This window comes from Leptodactylus fuscus, chromosome 8 (genome assembly GCF_031893055.1).
Source record: "Leptodactylus fuscus isolate aLepFus1 chromosome 8, aLepFus1.hap2, whole genome shotgun sequence".
Taxonomy (NCBI): Eukaryota; Metazoa; Chordata; class Amphibia; order Anura; family Leptodactylidae; genus Leptodactylus; species Leptodactylus fuscus.
The window spans coordinates 5,121,316-5,141,919 of NC_134272.1; the positions used below are offsets into that span (position 1 = coordinate 5,121,316).

The 20,604-nt window shown below is 44.1% G+C and overlaps 1 protein-coding gene across 1 annotated transcript in view; it reads right to left on the reverse strand.

Moving 5' to 3' along the window:
* Positions 1-20,604, reverse strand: part of ADAP1 (ArfGAP with dual PH domains 1) — a 94,710-nt gene that overhangs the window by 45,497 nt on the left and 28,609 nt on the right. Inside the window, exons 2-4 of the mRNA XM_075285085.1 lie at positions 11,678-11,808; positions 6,353-6,444; positions 4,558-4,640 (exon numbers count right to left, since the gene is read on the reverse strand). Coding sequence (XP_075141186.1) covers positions 4,558-4,640; positions 6,353-6,444; positions 11,678-11,808 — 306 coding nt within the window. The remainder of the gene's footprint in view (positions 1-4,557; positions 4,641-6,352; positions 6,445-11,677; positions 11,809-20,604) is intronic.

The following is a 20,604-nucleotide window of genomic DNA, read 5'->3' on the forward strand; positions in this document are numbered from 1 at the left end:
ATCCTATCGCTGCGCTATTAGACCATATAGATGTCATAGAGGACAGATTGCCCCTACACAACAGCAAAGGTGATGGCCCAACCAGGCCAAACTACCCCCTCTACAAGGACTCTATAGCAGCAACCAACAGCACTACTGTGAAACTACAACTCCCGACTCGGCGGAAACCATTATAGTCCAAGGGGTCCGTGGGGGGCAGCGGGGTTCTGTGGGTAAACACTTTTTTTAGAGGATTGGGTTTTGTGTCCCTAAATTGACTCGAAGAACGGAAACTCAAGCACAGGTGTGAACCTAGAGTAAGACACAACCCCTTCTGGGAATACACGATCTGGTCTTAGTCTTCGCCTGCTTGTAGGCCTATCGTTCAGTAAGTATCCATGTATTTCCTTTGGTGTATTCGGAAGAGTTAACCCCACTGGTAGTCAGTTTGCAGTGCGGCATCGGCCTCATGAAGGTGAGATAGAGATCATTTGCATGTTCCTCTGACAAGATAATTGGGCCCCTCCGCAGCGTTACATCTATTCTGAGCAAAATGGAATTTTAAGATGTTTTCCGTGCGGTGTTTATCGAGCGCCAGGTCAGCGGATTTCTTTATTTTTTCTCTTTTTTTTAACCTTCGGTTTGTAATAGAATAAAAGTGTGTGCTTGACTGATTTTATATGTCAAGGTGAACAGTTCTAGGAATGAAAAGCTCCTCAAGCTGTGACCGCAGATTATGTTGTCATATTAATATTATTATAGTGCTATCTTCTCTCTCCTCATCGCTCGGCGTGTTTCTAGATGACCTTCTGCCATTCTGCCCGGGATCATTACATTTTTAAGACCAAAGTGAAAAGGCAAAATTTTACATGGCAGGTTATAAAAACATAAAAAAACATCAAGAGAAATTACTAAACTCAGCGTATTAAGCAACAGAATATTTCAGTGCCATGAAAGCGACCCTGTAATATTCCCCTGCCCTGTAAGCGGGTCCCGGCCCACCATAGTCCCTACGTAGGCTGCCCAGCATGCCCTATTACTTGTAGTAGTGTGATTGCTTTCCTATATAGTGGAACAAAATGAAGACAAAATCAGTGATGCAAAATTCAACATGCCCAATCCTTCATACAATCAATCAATCAATCAATCAATTATCTGTGTGTGTGTGTGTGTGTGTGTGTGTGTGTGTGTGTGGGAGGGGAGTCAGGGCACCCTCATACACATCTGACAGTCACTGAAACTGAGAGATACAGATTAAGTCATAATGTATATGGCCACTTAACAGGCCGAGGCAGAGGTTTAGGTACTAGAAGTAAACAAGGTACACTTATTGACAAAAAAATAATGCATCCAGGTAGAAGTGCTGCAAAACCAGCGTGCAGTTCTTTCTGGTCCAGTGAGGATACGCACACTCGGCAAACAGTCTCAGGATGGCTCCAAATGACCACCATTAGAGAGGATCCTTTGATCTGCCAACGAGTACAAGCAACTCCTACAGTTTCCTTGTCCACCACACAGGGGGCACCTGCAGGATACCATATAGACCCTATATGGCCCCATGTCCTGCCGTAGCTCATCTTGTACCCCTGCAGGGGTGCCAATACTTTTGGCCAACACTGTAATAGGTGGAGGACCAGGGAAGGTGTAAAAACATAACAAACTTGTACAGGTCGTCCCCATTCCATTCTCTGTAATATTGTAATCTCTTCTAGATATCATTACATTCACACATACAAAGGTTCATTGCATTCCCACAATTCCTTCTTTGTGCAATAATTTTTCTCTCCATGGATATAATTTCCTATAACTGTGTGCGGACATCATGAAAGCTGTAAAGATCAGATACAGAACAGACCATATACTGAAAGCTCATAGTGTCATTTATTTGCTGACGCCAGAACCCATTGGCATCACATCCTAATATATCCTCAGCCCCTTGCCAATCCTCCCCTGGTTCCACCTGCAGTTACATGTATTGGATGCCACCATAGTATGAGAGAGCTTTGCAGCGCCACGTCCTTATCATCCATGGCACCCATTCATGCATAAATAATTATTACAACTAATTTCATTCTATCCCCTCTGCTGGTTTGGAAAATGCACAGCAAAACATAAAAGGAGATTGTTCTGCTGAAGAAGGGCATTCCAAATAAATATATGTATAAATTATTAACCCCGATACATTCTGCCTGCTCAGTGCTTTCCGCTTACCAGCAGATAGAATTGATATTGAGCAGAAAGTATGAATAATGTATGTATAGGGCCGGGTCTGCGGGTATATATCGTGCTGGGAGTCTACATGCAGCCACCACCTCCTGTCCCGATACCACACTGTGTTATGTGTATAGACTTTATGTCCGTAGTGTGGGGACTATGACAATGCAGACCTATGTGCGGAAATTTCTGCTGCAGATACATTTCTGTCCTACAGTAGCTCTTCTGCGACACTGGATCAGACAGACTCACATCCGTGTCCTCCGTGTATAAATGAACTTTACCAGGGTAAATCAGCAACCCTACATACAGGGAATACCCCATAAGACCTGCCCTTGTAGACCACGCCGTCTTGCCGTCACAATTTGGCCCTTGTTAAAGTCGCTCAGATCTTTATGCTTACTTGTGGCTGATCAATGTATACGCTTCTATAATAGGATGAGATTTTAGACCTGAGCTCATATCATAGACCAAAGTCTGACACCACATTAGATAACCCTGTCATGCAAACTGCAGAACTTTGACCAGGAAGCCGTATGGGATTAAATCAGCGAAAATACCTACACGAGTCTCAGAATATACTGTGAATACTGAAAATGACCATTAGTAGGAGAAAGGACTTCCCAACCCCAAACCTTCCTGACATGTGGACCCCTATTATTGGTGGGGTCTAGGTAGATAAGCCAGCCGTCTGCGAGCAGGTAGTTATGGTGGACGGTTGGCTTATCTACAGAGACTACTGGGCCATCACCACGACATGTCAAACCTCTCTCCAGTGATAGAATACTTGCAAGGGAAGAAGATTTAGGCAGAGTTTATCTGGATGCACTTAGAACAAACAGGTTTTATTGCAGTTGCTTTTTATAAGGTGTCACCTGTTACAAAGATGCAGCAAAACTGCAACAAAACTCGCACGATTATTCCGATGAAACTTAGATTTAACTGTACCCTAACCACTATGTCTGAATAACACACCCTCACTTTTGTACTTACCTACAGTCTTCTAATGCTTTTAATATATTTAGAGAGATTCGGCTTCTACACTTTCCATAGATACTTTTCTTATTTTGCTTTGCAGCCCCTATCTTCATGAACATCAGCGTTTTCTTCTTATGCAACTTTGCTGACAAGGCTTTTAGGTGCGTGTCCTGGGGCCCAGGGCTTCGCTCTCTGCTCTATATAACCGCCACCTAATTGTGATAAAGTGGAAGATGTCACTCAAGCAATAGGGGACGGGGCTGGGCGGCTGTTGGGGCAGAGTGAAGCCCCATAAGGAGAGCTCGCACCCCTAAAGCCCCTTTCAGATAATCTGCAAAGGAATAAAATCCTGATTTTCATGAATATGGAGCTGCAATGCAGAAAAGGAAAGCCATCTTTGGAAAGATGTACTGTTAATAGTTTGATACCAATTTTCCTGCTGACAGATCTCCTTTAAGGCTTAATCCAATTACCCTATTAGGGGCATATAGGCATTAAAGAGCCAAAATGGAGTGCCACTTTACCAACCTGGGCATTACAGATGTAACTTGGAGCTCCTGACCAATGACACCTACCATGTACTATACATAACACTGGCACACTTGGCACTCGGCTCTGACGTGACTACTCGCTCTGCAACCTCTATATAGCTCTGTAAAGCATGTTGCACATTTTCATCCAATGATTCATGCAAGTGCCATGTAATACTTGTAGTGGCTGCTCCAGGGAAAGAGTTACAGGAGCCAAACGAAAAATCCACAGCACAGAGTAAGCCTTACAGAGGTGTCGGTACGTTCCAGCACGAGGAGATCAGCTGATCAATGTAACATTGACAGAACTGATATAAAATGATTTGTCCCTTTAAGGCTGCTTTCACACTGCTGTCATCACAATCTGTTACTCTGATCCATCCATTGGATAAGAGTAACGGACTGAAACACTGATGACTATGGAGCACTGTCCGTTCCCATTCACTGACTGATGCTGGTTTGTTGACCTGCAGGTATGACATTGGAAAAGTCAGCAAATAAGATGGAAGCAAGCATTACAGTAAATGGGGATGGATGCAGATGGAGGATCAGAGCAATGGACAGTATTGTGACAGTAGTAGGTGGCATACGTCCAAGCAAGTGTGCAAAACTAAACAATATAGGTCAATACCCGTAAAATAAAGTTAAAGCAAACATCTGTGTGACTGGCATGGATGTCCTGTGCTAACCAAGGGCATTAGTCGCCTGACAGTACAAAGCAGAGCTGTAATATGTACAAAGCGCTGTTTGATCCTGGAGGATTGCAGCGCGCCTCGTGTGATGTGCTGCATTCGGTTTTATTTCACTCCAGGCGGCGAGAGGATTAGGAGAATCTCTAGGCTGATGGCATCCATACCTGCAGAATACGGCTCCTGCTTCTCGATGTAGATGAACTCTTTCCTCTCGTACTTGGCTCTGATCCACTGCTCGCGGAGGACTCTGCAAGCACAAAGGAGACCGGATTCAGTCAGAACATTAGGCACGTCATCAATGGCGTCTTATTGGCTCGCAAACCAGCGGAGGATCCATAAACCAGTGCAAATACAATAAGGTGACAAAGTGACCATTGTCCATGCCATGATGGAGAGACGCGGTGTTACCTACAGGGGAAACTGCAAAAATTTCCAGAGGTCTTTAAAACCAATTTTTGGTGCTTTGTTTTTGTCGCAGCTTTTTACTCCAGCACATTGTACCTGGAACCTGGAAACTTCACTTTAAATAAATGTCTTTTTATGTGGTTTTTGCAAAAAAAAAAAAAAAAAACATGTAAAAAAAGCATGTAGTTTTTTCCGCCTCCTTGAGTTTTTCAAGGCGGAATCTACCTGAAGATCGGTTACGTGGCATTTTTACCCTCGAGCTGAAAAAAATCAGCTAAAAGAAAACAAAGGCAAGAACAAACTACTGATGATGACTTTTTGTTTGCAAATATTATGCAAATGCAGAGATGACGAGAAGTTCATGAGAATCAAGAAGTCGGAAGGTTAGACGTGCAGCAGCTTTTTGTCTGTTCATATTACAGGTTGCCTTGTCAGGAGCCGGTACACACTGACAGATCTGCAGGGCTAAAGCAATGTTAGGAACATACCTGTAGCTAAAATAAGGGATTCTTAGAATATCAAAGTATTACTTTACAGAATTGCTATTTACGCCTGGGGAATCACTGGTAAAATTGGCGAGGTTTGTTGCAAATTCACTGGTGGAGTGGCTGACCAGGTATTTATAGTCGTATATCCCCCAGCCATCCACATGACTCTAAAAATCTAGAATACAACATTTTATAGGTTTATGTTAGGGTTGGTGTCGAGAGATTTTGCACCTAGTAATGCAACCAAATCTCCAAGCTCCTCTTTCCCTGTGTTATTTAAAAACCTGCAGCACAAAGTGGCGTTTTACACCCACAGCGGGGAAATTATTGCTTCTGATTTTTAGCTGCAAGTTTCAACCCTTGCAATGCTGCAGCAATTTTACAATCTCAGGCTGTTCACACTAGCATTATTACAGTCCGTTGAGGACATTGATGGTACTCAGGAACCCTCTGTCTGTGTCCGATCCCACTGACTATAATGTGAACAATACCATGGTCGCTTTCTTCTGCCATATTTCTTTATTTTTGTAAGGGAAGAAACGTCCTGCTTGCTGAAAAGTAAAAAACATGACAGTAAAAAGCTTCTCATGTTTTTTTTAACCCACATCTGTGTTTGGTAATCTGTTTGGGGAGTCCACATGGGACCCCCCCCTCCCCCCCCCGAATGGATTACCGAATGCATTTGCAAGCGGTGTGCAGTGAAAGCACATGGACCCCATAGACTATAATGGGGTCCGTATGCTTGCTGCGCGCTGCCCGCACGAATCATGCGGACAGGAAAGTAGATTGTGAAATACTTTCCTGTCCGCATGTTCCCTGCAGAGATCTGGCGGCAAGCACACGGACCCCATTATAGTCTATGGGGTCTGTGTGCTTTCACTGTACACCGCTTGCAAATGTGTTTGGTATTCTGTTCAGGGGGGTCCCCATGCGAACTTCCCCGAGCTGAATACAAACGCAGATGTGAACGAGGGGTTACATGGTGGGGTAGATGCAGATGAACGGGGCTGTCTTTCAATGTCCGTTGCATAAGACAAGTAACAAGTGAATATACCGAGTTACTCACTGGCAGTCAGAAGTTGTTGGCTTGTAATAAAATGCTGGCACTTTGGACTCAAACTTTGCTTGTGCTACTTTGTTTCCCAGACAAGACATGTACTGAAAAAAAAAAATATAATGAAAGAAATTGTCAATGTATAAAACATCTAAATATGACAACTCTACAACAATCCCTACTAGCAATGCAAGAACTTGTGTCCTTATTCGCAGCAGCATTTAGGGTTCACTCTCCTGAAAGGACATCAACAGCTTACAAAACACTGCTTGCCTTACTTCAGGTCCATCTCCTGCCAGACAAAATCCAACTTAAGGCTAAAACCCCACATTGCAGAAACGCTGCTTTTTTGTTGCAGATTTTGTTGCAGTTTTTTGAGCCAGTAGTGGATTGAGCAGAAGGTAGAAGTATAAGAACTTCCTATATAGTTCCCATTCCTTTTGTAGACATTCTTCGCTTTGGCTAAAAAAAACCACAACAAAATCTGCAACAAAAAAAGCAGCGTTTCTGCAACGTGGGGCCACAGCCTAAGGTTCAGGGCCCACGTTGCAAAAATACAGTGTGTTCTATTGCAGATTTTTGTACAGAGCACCGTGATGTGACTTTATCCCGATCTGGCAGGGTGCTGGTAACTGCAGGCGCTCCTGGGTCCTAGAGGATCGGCTCTGCATTTTATACTAGTAGGCTGTACAATATACTAATTGATCCCTTGTACTTGTATTGGTTTTCAAACATCCTATAAACGAATCATGAGTAAAAAACTGGGATTGTCCATGTTGAACCCTCATCTATAAGCCCGAGGAGAGCGAAGTTCTCAATACCGCCCATAGCATTTAATAGACACGGTGTCATGTTTCATGTTGTCTGCGGGGGTGCTGTAGGGGAAATGGACATATTCTCCCAAATCCCCCACAGATTACAGATGAATTTTGGAGGGGGCGCAGCGCAGGTTACACAGTGATCGGTTCATTGTCACAGAGATCACCTAAAAGGGGGTTAATGCTTTAAGAGGAGAACAAAGGTCACAATAATAATTTAAAAAAAAACCATCAGGATAGTGAGATATGAGAACATAATACAAATCACATCATTATGTATAGACGGCGTCTATTCCAGATACAAGGAGCCTCCTCCTTCACAAAACCTTGACCCCATAACTATAAAATCCTTTGGTCATCTCCTTGTTGAGCCCCTGATCCTGACAATTACACTCCTTCACTTAGAGATGGGCAGAAAGTGTAACCTCAGATTATAGAACGACCCGAGATCCAAAGCCACACGTAACGCATAACCATAAACTGACCTCAAGGTCTAGAAAGGGCCAAGAGCTAAGAGGCTGCAATAACTAGGTATGTATGATGGAAGGGGATATGGAAAACTGACCGCACCCCATTACTGTACTGAGACATAATAATACCTGCATGTGACATCATTATAATTACTTTCTTCATATCCTGTGATGTCACAACGTAACACAGTGATTCTTTTTGTGTGTATTATCTCTGTACTGTGACATCACTGTGTGTATTATCCCTGTACTGTGACATCACTGTGTGTATTATCCCTGTACTGTGACATCACTGTGTGTATTATCCCTGTACTGTGACATCACTGTGTGTATTATCTCTGTACTGTGACATCACTGTGTGTATTATCTCTGTACTGTGACATCACTGTGTGTATTATCCCTGTACTGTGACATCACTGTGTGTATTATCCTGTACTGTGACATCACTGTGTGTATTATCCTGTACTGTGACATCACTGTGTGTATTATCCTGTACTGTGACATCACTGTGTGTATTATCCTGTACTGTGACATCACTGTGTGTATTATCTCTGTACTGTGACATCACTGTGTGTATTATCCCTGTACTGTGACATCACTGTGTGTATTATCCTGTACTGTGACATCACTGTGTGTATTATCCCTGTACTGTGACATCACTGTGTGTATTATCCTGTACTGTGACATCACTGTGTGTATTATCTCTGTACTGTGACATCACTGTGTGTATTATCTCTGTACTGTGACATCACTGTGTGTATTATCCTGTACTGTGACATCACTGTGTGTATTATCTCTGTACTGTGACATCACTGTGTGTATTATCTCTGTACTGTGACATCACTGTGTGTATTATCTCTGTACTGTGACATCACTGTGTGTATTATCCCTGTACTGTGACATCACTGTGTGTATTATCTCTGTACTGTGACATCACTGTGTGTATTATCCCTGTACTGTGACATCACTGTGTGTATTATCTCTGTACTGTGACATCACTGTGTGTATTATCTCTGTACTGTGACATCACTGTGTGTATTATCTCTGTACTGTGACATCACTGTGTGTATTATCCCTGTACTGTGACGTCACTGTGTGTATTATCCTGTACTGTGACATCACTGTGTGTATTATCTCTGTACTGTGACATCACTGTGTGTATTATCTCTGTACTATGACATCACTGTGTGTATTATCCCTGTACTGTGACATCACTGTGTGTATTATCTCTGTACTGTGACATCACTGTGTGTATTATCCTGTACTGTGACATCACTGTGTGTATTATCCTGTACTGTGACATCACTGTGTGTATTATCTCTGTACTGTGACATCACTGTGTGTATTATCTCTGTACTGTGACATCACTGTGTGTATTATCCTGTACTGTGACATCACTGTGTGTATTATCTCTGTACTGTGACATCACTGTGTGTATTATCCTGTACTGTGACATCACTGTGTGTATTATCTCTGTACTGTGACATCACTGTGTGTATTATCTCTGTACTGTGACATCACTGTGTGTATTATCCTGTACTGTGACATCACTGTGTGTACTATCTCTGTACTGTGACATCACTGTGTGTATTATCCCTGTACTGTGACATCACTGTGTGTATTATCCTGTACTGTGACATCACTGTGTGTATTATCCTGTACTGTGACATCACTGTGTGTATTATCTCTGTACTGTGACATCACTGTGTGTATTATCCTGTACTGTGACATCACTGTGTGTATTATCCTGTACTGTGACATCACTGTGTGTATTATCTCTGTACTGTGACATCACTGTGTGTATTATCCCTGTACTGTGACATCACTGTGTGTATTATCCTGTACTGTGACATCACTGTGTGTATTATCTCTGTACTGTGACATCACTGTGTGTATTATCTCTGTACTGTGACATCACTGTGTGTATTATCCCTGTACTGTGACATCACTGTGTGTATTATCCTGTACTGTGACATCACTGTGTGTATTATCTCTGTACTGTGACATCACTGTGTGTATTATCTCTGTACTGTGACATTACTGTGTGTCACTGCTTCCCTTTGAGCCCATACCTGCCTTCTGCTGTGACAGCACATATAAGTGACAGCTCGCTGTATTATACTCCGCATAGTTTTCTGTATTCAGTTAGCGTTACATTTTATTCTGCTGTGTATGGGAGCAGCAGGGAAATCGTTCAAAAGACGGTTGGAGGAGAGAAGGATCTAAAATGTTGGATTTCAACACGGCTTCCCATAACATGCAAGAAGAAGGCAGAAGAGGAAGTAGTCTAAGGTCATCGTATCATGTATTGTCCTGACTGGCTACACGTGCTACATGTTAAAGGGGTTTTCTGAGATGGAAAGAAGAAATGTCCTAAGGGTAGATAATAGCATAAAATAAAATCCCAATTACTTACTGGTTCATCCCCCTGCTATGGCAGTGCAGGCTGTCCAGGTGCTGCCATCTTGGCTATAGCATTGATATGTCTAAGGGATCTCTCAGACCCCTCTTTTTCCATACTGTATCATCTATACCAATGTATTATCTAATATTACCCTATGACGCCACACTGGTTCCCGATAATATCCCAATATCCCCATAATGAATTTCGCAGTTCATCAGAAGGCTACCGATCTGCAGACACTCGACATCATTACGTGAAAAGTCTCTTGTGACTACGTCTTAAGAATGATCAAATAACTGAAGGAAGACTTTTCTTCCTCGCACATAGCGCCGGCCAGACAGAGGTGTCTGATCAGTCATGTAACCATTTCGTGAGAAACGCATCAAAAAGTCATCGCCTGTCGAGATTTCACAGAGGCTTTCAGACATTGTAGATGTTATCATTAAGCAGCTCAGTGTGAAAACATATCAGGAGAAAGGAGCCGGCCGGATAAATGATAGACTCCGAAAAGATCCGCTTACTGTCTTAACCTCTCGAGCTGCTCCTGAAGACGGCTATAGAAGCTCGGATAATTCTCAAGATATGACTGATAATGAGGTTTGTGCTGATCCTCTGGATATATATAGTGTAAGGCGCCCGTACGCGCCGGATAAATGTCAGCCAGACCTGGAAATGTGGGGCGAAAGAAGGATTGAGCATTTCAGATTTCAATCTTTTGTTCCCATAAGGGATAACCCATTGCCAGATCCTCAGCTTCTATCCAATTCCCCAGTGAAAAACATCTGAGCCGAGTATGCATGTTATGGTAGAGTCGGAAGGAATAGCTAAATGCAAAAAACGCACACAAGTGGATGGCAAGCCGAAATTATGACTGTTTTACAAAAACTTTGACATGTCATAGTGACACATGACAGAGGTTTAGATAGAAATGGGGGTGTACTGGGTCTTAAAACCTCTGCAACTGCTAAACCAATGGGGCAGAACAGCTCATTGATGCCAAAAATCTGGTGTATGCATCATGTACTACTCACCCCTTTCCATAGACTTCTATGTAATCTAATACCTCTGAGTTCAGTCAGTCTTTCTCTAGCAAGACGGACTGAGCAGAGATTTCATAGTGAATGTCAGCTAGGAATGTAACACTGTGACCACTGAAAACAGGTGAATGAATGGCAATGACTTCATGGGCTCTGCTGACAATGTAATGCATATGGCTACTGCGTGACTGTGCCCTAATGCCTTCCCCATAGGTTGGATTTGAATGTGTTCAGTCCACTGTTTCCCTGGAAGATACGAGGCTGCACAGACGCCTGAAAGTTGTTTTCTTGATCTCCCTGCTACATCTTTTCACTTGAACACCTCTCGCTTGCACAGACGTCATTCATTTGCTGTATGTGCCAAGTCACCGCAGGCACCTGGTTGTGTTTGGAACAGGTGCAATCTATAATTCTGTCACACACAACATATCAGGGATGATCTAGGACCTGGAAAGGACGCAGAATTTATCTTCATGAAAAGTTTTTATGCCATTGTTTCATGCTGCTGAATCAATGTATCCGTCCACTTACATACACCGGCCTTAGAATAGCTCAATCTCTAGCAATGAAAAACATTCTAATACACATAGAATAAAAAGTTTTCCTACTTCAATCTGTACATCGTCCCACGGGTCTAGGCGGACGGATTTCACTCGGCTGATCTGAGGGATATTGCGGTGAATTCCGGAGCAGTTTAGGCAAATGAATACCCCAATAGTGTACGAAGCCCAGTCTGGATCTGTAAGGGGGGGGGGGGGGGGGAACAAACAGAGATCTCATATTAATTTACAGAAGTCTCAAAAGTACAGTACAACCAAAACACGTTGGGTATAAAGTTTGCAAATAAAGCCGACATTCTTTATCTCATACCATGGTGGATGCGCCATTCTTTTCCATCTCCACCTTCCAAGCAAGGTTTAGACCCGGCCCATATCCACTGATCAAAAGTACAGTAGGATTTACTAAGCACTATGCTAATATAATACAGCTCGTTCTTATACTCAAGATGTAGAAGTGATCTATTGTATGCTTTAGTTATCTCCTGTATACATAGGCGGCCATTATAGATTTGTATCCGGTTTTATAGGCATTAATTACACTCATGATAATTCCATTGTAAAGGGGATAAAGGCAAGAAATGGAAAAAATCACAATGATGTTATTCTGGTTGATCGATGTAGCCTTGGATCTAGGTTTTTCAAGGAGTCATGGCAGTATATCCTAAATGGAATAAGAGGGCTTTGTCTACACATCTGATGTATATTTTGGCAAGCAGGTCCTTGCACTAGGCAGGGGTAGGGAACCTTCGGCTCTCCAGCTGCTGTGAAACTACAACTCCCAGCATGCTCCATTCACTTCCATGGGAGTTCCAAGAACAGCAGAGCAAGTGCATGCTGGGAGTTGTAGTTTTGCAACAGCTTGAGAGCCGTACGTTCCCTACCCCTGAAAAGCTCCGACATCCCATAGATGGGGCCCCTTTAAAGCTTTGCTTATTCAGTAATATCACTTCTGAAGTTACTGCTCCGCAACCAACTAAAAAAAGACGAAATCATCTGACAGTCTCTGGGACATATGGATTCTGAATCCGCCCACTCAAGAAAAAGAAAATGAAGACATAAAACAGCCGTGCATTTTAGAGAACGTCTTCAGATGGTGCAGATACAAAGGACACATGGGTATCCATAGCTATAACCCCAAACCTTAGCCGTCTCAGCTGTCTTATTACAGGAGGTGCGATCTGGATACAGAATATTCATATGTTATAGATGGCAGACATCTGGTCCAGCGAGAAATGGACCGTGCGTCAATACAGAGAACAGCGACTAATAATAAGAAGCCCTGACTAAATGGTACGATTAAAGGGGTTGTCAAGGAATTGGACAAAACACTGTGGAGGACGCGGAGGATGGAACATAAAAACATATATATATATCCCCACCGTCCCCCCATATAGGTGGGCGCTGCACCTTCACCAATGTCCATGTGACTGCTGGAGCCATCAGTAGCCTCAGCGGCCACAGGAAGGGACATATGTGAGACCCCATAGGTGAGACGTTACTGGCTCCTTTCCTGTGCCACAATCCTCATTCACTAGCCACATTATAAGTTCCTAACTCTATTAGGTCTCCATTCTGGAATACAGGGGTACAACTTAAGACCTGGAGCCTCAGTCGTGCCCTGCACCAGGTACAAAATGTCAGTACTAATAAATCTAAAGCTGATGCCCCACGTTGCAGAAACGCAGCTTTTTTGTTGCAGATTTTGTTGCATTTTTTTCAGCCAAAGCCAAGAATAGCTACAAAAGGAATGGGAAATATCTAGGAAGATTCTAATGTCATTGAAGTCAATGAGAGTCTTGTATTCTTTACACGTGTATTGTGCCAAAATGAGCGCATGTTTATTCCGTGTGAATGGACCCTTAGACTTCTTCTTTCTGCTCAATCCACTCCTGGCTTTGGCTCAAAAAACCGCAACAACAACAAACAAAAAAAAGCTGCAACGTGTGGATGTGTTTTCCCCATAGATTTATATGGCATAGAGTCAAAAATATAAAATGCAGTGGAAAAAACAGTAAACCTTGCAAGTTTTTTTTGTTGCTTTTTTTCAGTCTGCGTTCTTTTCTGCAGTGTTTTTTAGCTGCAGTTTGCTACGTGTGACCTGTAGCCTAAAGGTAATACGTTCATCTGAATGGGGCTTGCACAAATCCATGTGGTTGTTGCCAAAATAATCTCGTTCAGAGAATTCTGCAACAATTCTGCTACATGTGAATATATTCAGAAGGAGAAGGTAATGAGCGCAAAAGAAACAAAGCAAAATCACACGAGGAACGGATGATATGCGGATAATTTATGACTCCACAATCAATATAGGTCATGGGAACTTGTTGTATGAACATTGTATGAAAAATGTTCAATCTGCAGTCTCCGGGTTGTAGAATTGGAGGAGCTGAGCAGATGGATATATAAGATAGTATAACCTGTCATTTATCCATTGAAATCTCTGTTCTTTTGAGAAGTCCAGGAGGCGGGGCTATCAATAAAGTCCAGGAGGCGGGGCTATCAATAAAGTCCAGGAGGCAGAGCTATCAATAAAGTCCAGGAGGCGGGGCTATCAATTAAGTCCAGGAGGCGGGGCTATCAATGAAGTCCAGGAGGCGGGGCTATCAATAAAGTCCAGGAGGCGGAGCTATCAATAAAGTCCAGGAGGCGGGGCTATCAGTGATTGAGAGGTATCTCTGTATGTACAGTCATAGAGCGATTCCTCTTGCTCTATAACATACCTCCTACACATTACACTACATTTTCCACGCGACAGGTTCCTTTAAGCTACATCGATGGCCTGTCTTATGTGATAGGCAGTAGGTCAAGACGTCTGGTCCTGGCTGGAATCCTGATTCGTCACACTTAATTATAGTCCATGTAATCTATCCCTGAACAGAAATGACGTCTATAGCCGATGGACCTTAATGTAGTCAAGGCGGCTGACCGTAATAGTTTAGGATTCTAAAATAACCATTTGCAGGTAATAAGATCCTCAGGAATATCATATAATCCCTATAATCCCTGGAAATTACTCGCCATAACACTACGAGTACGGTCACACATAGCAGCCACCAGCCTGGGATTATACCACAAACTGTCATCTGATTGTTAAAGGGGCTATCCTGCGATTAGATCATTGTTGTGAATATTTAGTGCTGAAAAACCTCTTAAAGGCCGGGCCCCAAGTAGATTAAACCAAAAAAAATTGCTGCATTTTAGAGTCTCTGCAAAGTGGACCAGATTCTGGCTAATCCCATTCACACACTGCAGGAAAAAAATCTGTATCGAAACTGCTGCCATTTCAAAATTGTTGCGTCTTTATAGCTACGGAAATGCTGGAGTTTTCTGTATAGGTAGAATAGAGGCAGAAAGTCTGCAGAGTTCTCCTCCACAAAAAAAAACAAAAAAAGTGATGCGTTCCCGCTGTGGTTGTTTTTTGCAGCATTTTTGGCTGCGGCTCACTACGGGGGACCTTAGCCTGGAGGGTTTTTTTCCAACAATGACACCAAACACTGAGGAGCTGACTGCTGGGATGTCCAGTGATAAGGATAACAGGGGTCTCAAAGTTCTGTGTGACTTGTGCAATGGCACAAAACAGGGCACACTGGCACACATACAGGGCACATATACTGGGAACACATGCATAGCACACTGGCACACATACAGGGCACACTGGCACACATACAGGGCACATATACTGGGCACAGTGGCACGCATGCATGGCACATATACTGGGCACACATGCATAGTACACTGGCACACATACAGGGCACACTGGCACACTTACAAGACACACATACAGGGCACACTGGCACACCTGCATGGCACACATGTATGGTACACATACAGGACACACATGTATGGCACACATACATAAGATACATACATGGGATACTGTCACGGGATGGTTAGAGTCCGGCAATAGGCAATGTGTAATATATATTTCATGTGGAATGTATTCTCTAACCTGTTGTAAACATCAGTGTGTAGTTGGCTGATTCGGGTCTAGTGTGTTAGCACATTGTATGCAAATACCTCTAACTAGTGAGGACCAGTGAGGACAATGGGTGGAGATAATCTGATCAGTGTCTCCAAGAAGATGTTGGATGGTGCATTGTCCATAGTAGACAGGGAGTCTGCTCTCCTTGGTATAGGTGAGGGGGGAAGGATCTGTGACTCAGCCCTTCCCACCCACAGATATAGGTGTAACAGTTTAGTATATAGTTGTAGCTGGAGTTAGTATGAGTTAGCCGGCCTGTGCACAGCTCTGTAGAGAGCCAAGATTTAGTTACAGGACCAAGGAACCAAAGTTATCATTGGATTGTGACTTCTGTGGACTTATTGTTATTACGGTTGATGTGACCGCCACCGGCTACTAACTTTGTGGATTACAATAAATTGCTGTTGTCTCCCGACCTCTTGCGTCCCTGTTGATTCAAGATATCCTCCGGAGGAAGACGTATACCTTTGCTCCGTGACAACTGGTTGGCAGCGGTGGGATCAACAGCGGACAGCGAGATGGACTACAGCAGCCCAGCGATTAATGGAGCCACAACCTCAGAATACAGGAACTGGACTATGGCAAGTCTAAAATTAAGGGCCCGGGAACTAAACCTGAGTTACCAGGGAAGAACGAAAGAGCAACTGATCGAGGCACTGGAGGAGATGACCCTGCAAAGCGACCATGAGGAGGGCTGCCCCCAGGAGACTGGAGAGATACAGGAGTGGCAGGTACAGACCCAAAAGAGCAGATGGGTTGTTTTGTATGAGGAGGAATTGGCAGTGCTGGGGCTAGAAGCAACTGCAGAGCAAAGGAGTAGAGCATTACAGAGGGCTCAGGAAACGGAGAAGGAGGAACAGAGAATGGCGCATGAAAAGGAAAGAATGGCGCATGAAATGCGAATGGCTGAGATAACTATGAGGAATTATAATCAAACGTCGACCCCCAGCCCAACAGTGAGAGAACCACCATATGTCTCCCATAAACACTTCAAGACCTTTGAGGAAGCGGCTGGGGATGTTGATGGATATTTTCAGGACTTCGAACACCAGTGCCGCCTGATGGAAGTCCCAGAGAAGGATTGGGTCCGGTATCTGGTGGGGCACCTACGAGATGGGGCTGCGGAAGCTCTCAGAGCCATGGACCCTAGTGATCAGCGGGACTATGAGGCCATTAAAAGAGCGGTGCAGAAGTATTATGCAGTCACTCCAGAATCCTACCGAGTTCAGTTCCGCTCTTTGTCTTACAATGGGGGAAGCTCCTTCCACATGTTCGCCCACAAGTTGAAGCAAGCATGCAAGCGCTGGCTAGAAGGAGAGGAGGCTGTCACAGTCGATAAGATCCTCCAAGTCATACTTAAGGAACAGTTCTTTTCCCAGTGCCCCGCTGAGATCCGTGAGTGGGTGCTGGAACGGAACCCAGCCACAGTTGAGCAAGCTGCTTCTCTTGCAGATGAGGGCCTGACCATCAAGCCGCAGTGGAAGAGGTTGTTTGCAGAGGAGCGGAAAACTACCACAGTCCGCCAGACACCCTTCAGCCAGCCAACCACCTTTCGTGCCCGGCCTCAGGATTACAATTCCCCCTCTACCCCTGTCCCAGCCCATCGGCCTCCAGCTATGAACAACCCTGTCCCTAGACAACGACCTACTGGAAGAATGCTAGAGCGCAGATGTTTTGGGTGCGGGCGGCCTGGACATTTGCAAGCTAGTTGCCCTGTTAACATGGGGGCACGGGCCACCGTGGCATCCCGGCCTATTCACTACCTGGGAACCACTCCTAGGACAGAAAGTTTGGCCCCATTTCCAGATGACTCCATGAATGACACATCTGTTCCACCTCCAGGGGTCTATGGGATTCAGCCTTCCGCCACACATCCCGCAAACCTTCAGCGGAAGCACGTGCAGGAGGTCCTACTGGATGGCCGAACAGTTGTTGGATTCCGGGACTCGGGAGCTTTCCTAACGGTAGCGGACCCCCGAGTTGTGCGACCCGAGGCCCTAGAGGAGGGCCCTGGCATTTCTATCAAGTTGGCAGGGGGTACTCAAAGACGTATTCCTAAAGCTACCGTGGAACTCGACTATGGTTATGGACCAAAACGATGCACAATTGGTGTGATGAGCGGGCTGCCGGCCGATGTTCTGTTAGGCAACGATGTTGGAAATCTACAGTGCCACTTTGTGGGAGCAGTGACCCGAAGCCAAGCTCAGAGAGACGCCAACATGGATCGACCGGATTTTCTGCCAGATGCCAGCCCTTCAAACCTACAACTTTACCATTCAGTACCGCCGAGGGAACCAACACCAGAACGCAGATGGGTTATCCCGGCAGGAGGACATATGAGCTATAGAGACTGATGTGCATTCCCCAATTTACCTGTGTAGGCCAATTGTGTCATGCACATGTTTTGAGAGGGGGAGGGGTTGTCACGGGATGGTTAGAGTCCGGCAATAGGCAATGTGTAATATATATTTCATGTGGAATGTATTCTCTAACCTGTTGTAAACATCAGTGTGTAGTTGGCTGATTCGGGTCTAGTGTGTTAGCACATTGTATGCAAATACCTCTAACTAGTGAGGACCAGTGAGGACAATGGGTGGAGATAATCTGATCAGTGTCTCCAAGAAGATGTTGGATGGTGCATTGTCCATAGTAGACAGGGAGTCTGCTCTCCTTGGTATAGGTGAGGGGGGAAGGATCTGTGACTCAGCCCTTCCCACCCACAGATATAGGTGTAACAGTTTAGTATATAGTTGTAGCTGGAGTTAGTATGAGTTAGCCGGCCTGTGCACAGCTCTGTAGAGAGCCAAGATTTAGTTACAGGACCAAGGAACCAAAGTTATCATTGGATTGTGACTTCTGTGGACTTATTGTTATTACGGTTGATGTGACCGCCACCGGCTACTAACTTTGTGGATTACAATAAATTGCTGTTGTCTCCCGACCTCTTGCGTCCCTGTTGATTCAAGATATCCTCCGGAGGAAGACGTATACCTTTGCTCCGTGACAGATACATACAAGGTACACTGGCGCACATACATGGGATACATACAAGGTACACTGGCACACATACATGGGACACATACATGGCACACATACATGGGATACATACATGGCACACATACAGGCATATATACATGCATGGCACACTGGCATATATCCATTCACTTAGATGGTGCTGTTGGAAGGTTCTCTCCGGTTACCCCATAGAACTGAATGGAGAATTGGCCACACATGTACATCAGAACTCCATTCACATGAACCTTCTCTAGCTCTTTCCGGGCACCAGCAGTCTGACCCCAGTAATGTCCACAGGATAAGTGTCATTAGTCGCACAACTCCTGTAAAAAAGTACAACCAGCTAACTAGAAGAAATCCTGTAACTTTGATCTGGATTCCCAGGTTTTTGCACCATCCATTTAATTTTCTATGACAAAAACCAAAAGATTTGCTGATCTCATAAAGTGAGTGACTATAAACCGGCAGCCTATACCAGAACATTAGCGGAGCAGCATGTGGGAAGGGGGGAAGGGGGTAGGGACATATATAATCCCCTCCACCAAGGAACCTGGGCATAACCTAAACCTTTCCCACAGCCACTTGTCTCCTTACAAATCACCTGTCCTGTTACTTCTTAATTCTTTTCTCATTTGTAGAATCCTTCTTATTACCTACCACTAAATCAGAAATGATCCCGCTATAATGTGTGATTTTCCAAGAGAACTTCTTAAGTAGGACATAACAGATTCTTGTACAGATTTGCAGCTAATTTCCTGCCGTCCCCTGCAGCAGATGGACGGATTGTTTGATGTTTAATAAAAGAAAATAAATGAGCTCTTAACTTGTCTTTACATAGAAAATCTGGAAAATGCCATTTCATCCCTGAGAGGAAAATGTGTAGGATAGATCTGATAAGTCGCCGGCTTTAAGGTTTCCTTCCTTTGAACTCCATATAATTCACTTAGGATCACGACTGGAAAACCAAAGGAAGAAAGGTGCAGGATCGCCTTAGACGTGAAGATTTGCAAATGAATCTGGGACTGTAATGTGACATATTAATAGGCAGAGCATTTCACTAGGAGGATCAGTCATTGTGACAGGTTACGCACATATCCGAGAGGAATTAAAACATCATTACACTAAAAACTATTTCATTCCTCACTGAGAGAGTATTCGGGGACCCAAGGGACTGCCAAGGAGCATCAGCGTGAAAGCCGAGGCTCCAGCCCCTGCACAGGGGCACGTCATTACTGAGGGGGGCCAACCCAGGGGGTCCAACCTTGCCCAAATCACACTGTATTGGCATATTTAAAACAACATCCTTCAAAGTTCACTTAGTCATGAGCAGGGTTGAGCGATCGGGATTGGGAAAGATCAGATCCCAATCGGCAATCGAGCAAATTTCACAATCGGCTGGAAAATGATTGGAAATCGGATTTTGAAATCTCAAGATCGGCTCAACCCCACTGTCTATATAATATACAATTAGGTTTGAGCGATCGGTATCGGGAAAGATCAGATCCCAATCGGCAATTGAGCAAATTTCACGATCGCGATCGGCTGGAAAATGATCGGAAATCGGATTTTGAAAACGATCCTGAAATCGCAAGATTGGCTCAACCCCACTCCATATGTAATTAGATTGATTATTATGTTATATATACGTATTATATTTATTTGTTCGGTAGGAGAAGACTTACCACCAGGTCTCTCTGTAGATCAATGCTGGTAGGTCAGATTAATGTCTTACTTTCTTACTTTCAGATCCTTCAAACCAAAAGGGATTGTCAAAAACAGACAACCCTAAGCGCGTCCCCTACACCCAATGTGGTATCCTGGTACCCCTGAATGGGTTAAATGCCAGAAATACCAAGAAAAACTCTCAGCATCATCTACAAGATCCCCGAGAAGATCGATGAGCTGGAATTTGCCATAATCAATGTGCAATGTCAAGATCATGACTCTATCAAGCGGGGAAGGATGATGGATCCTCAGA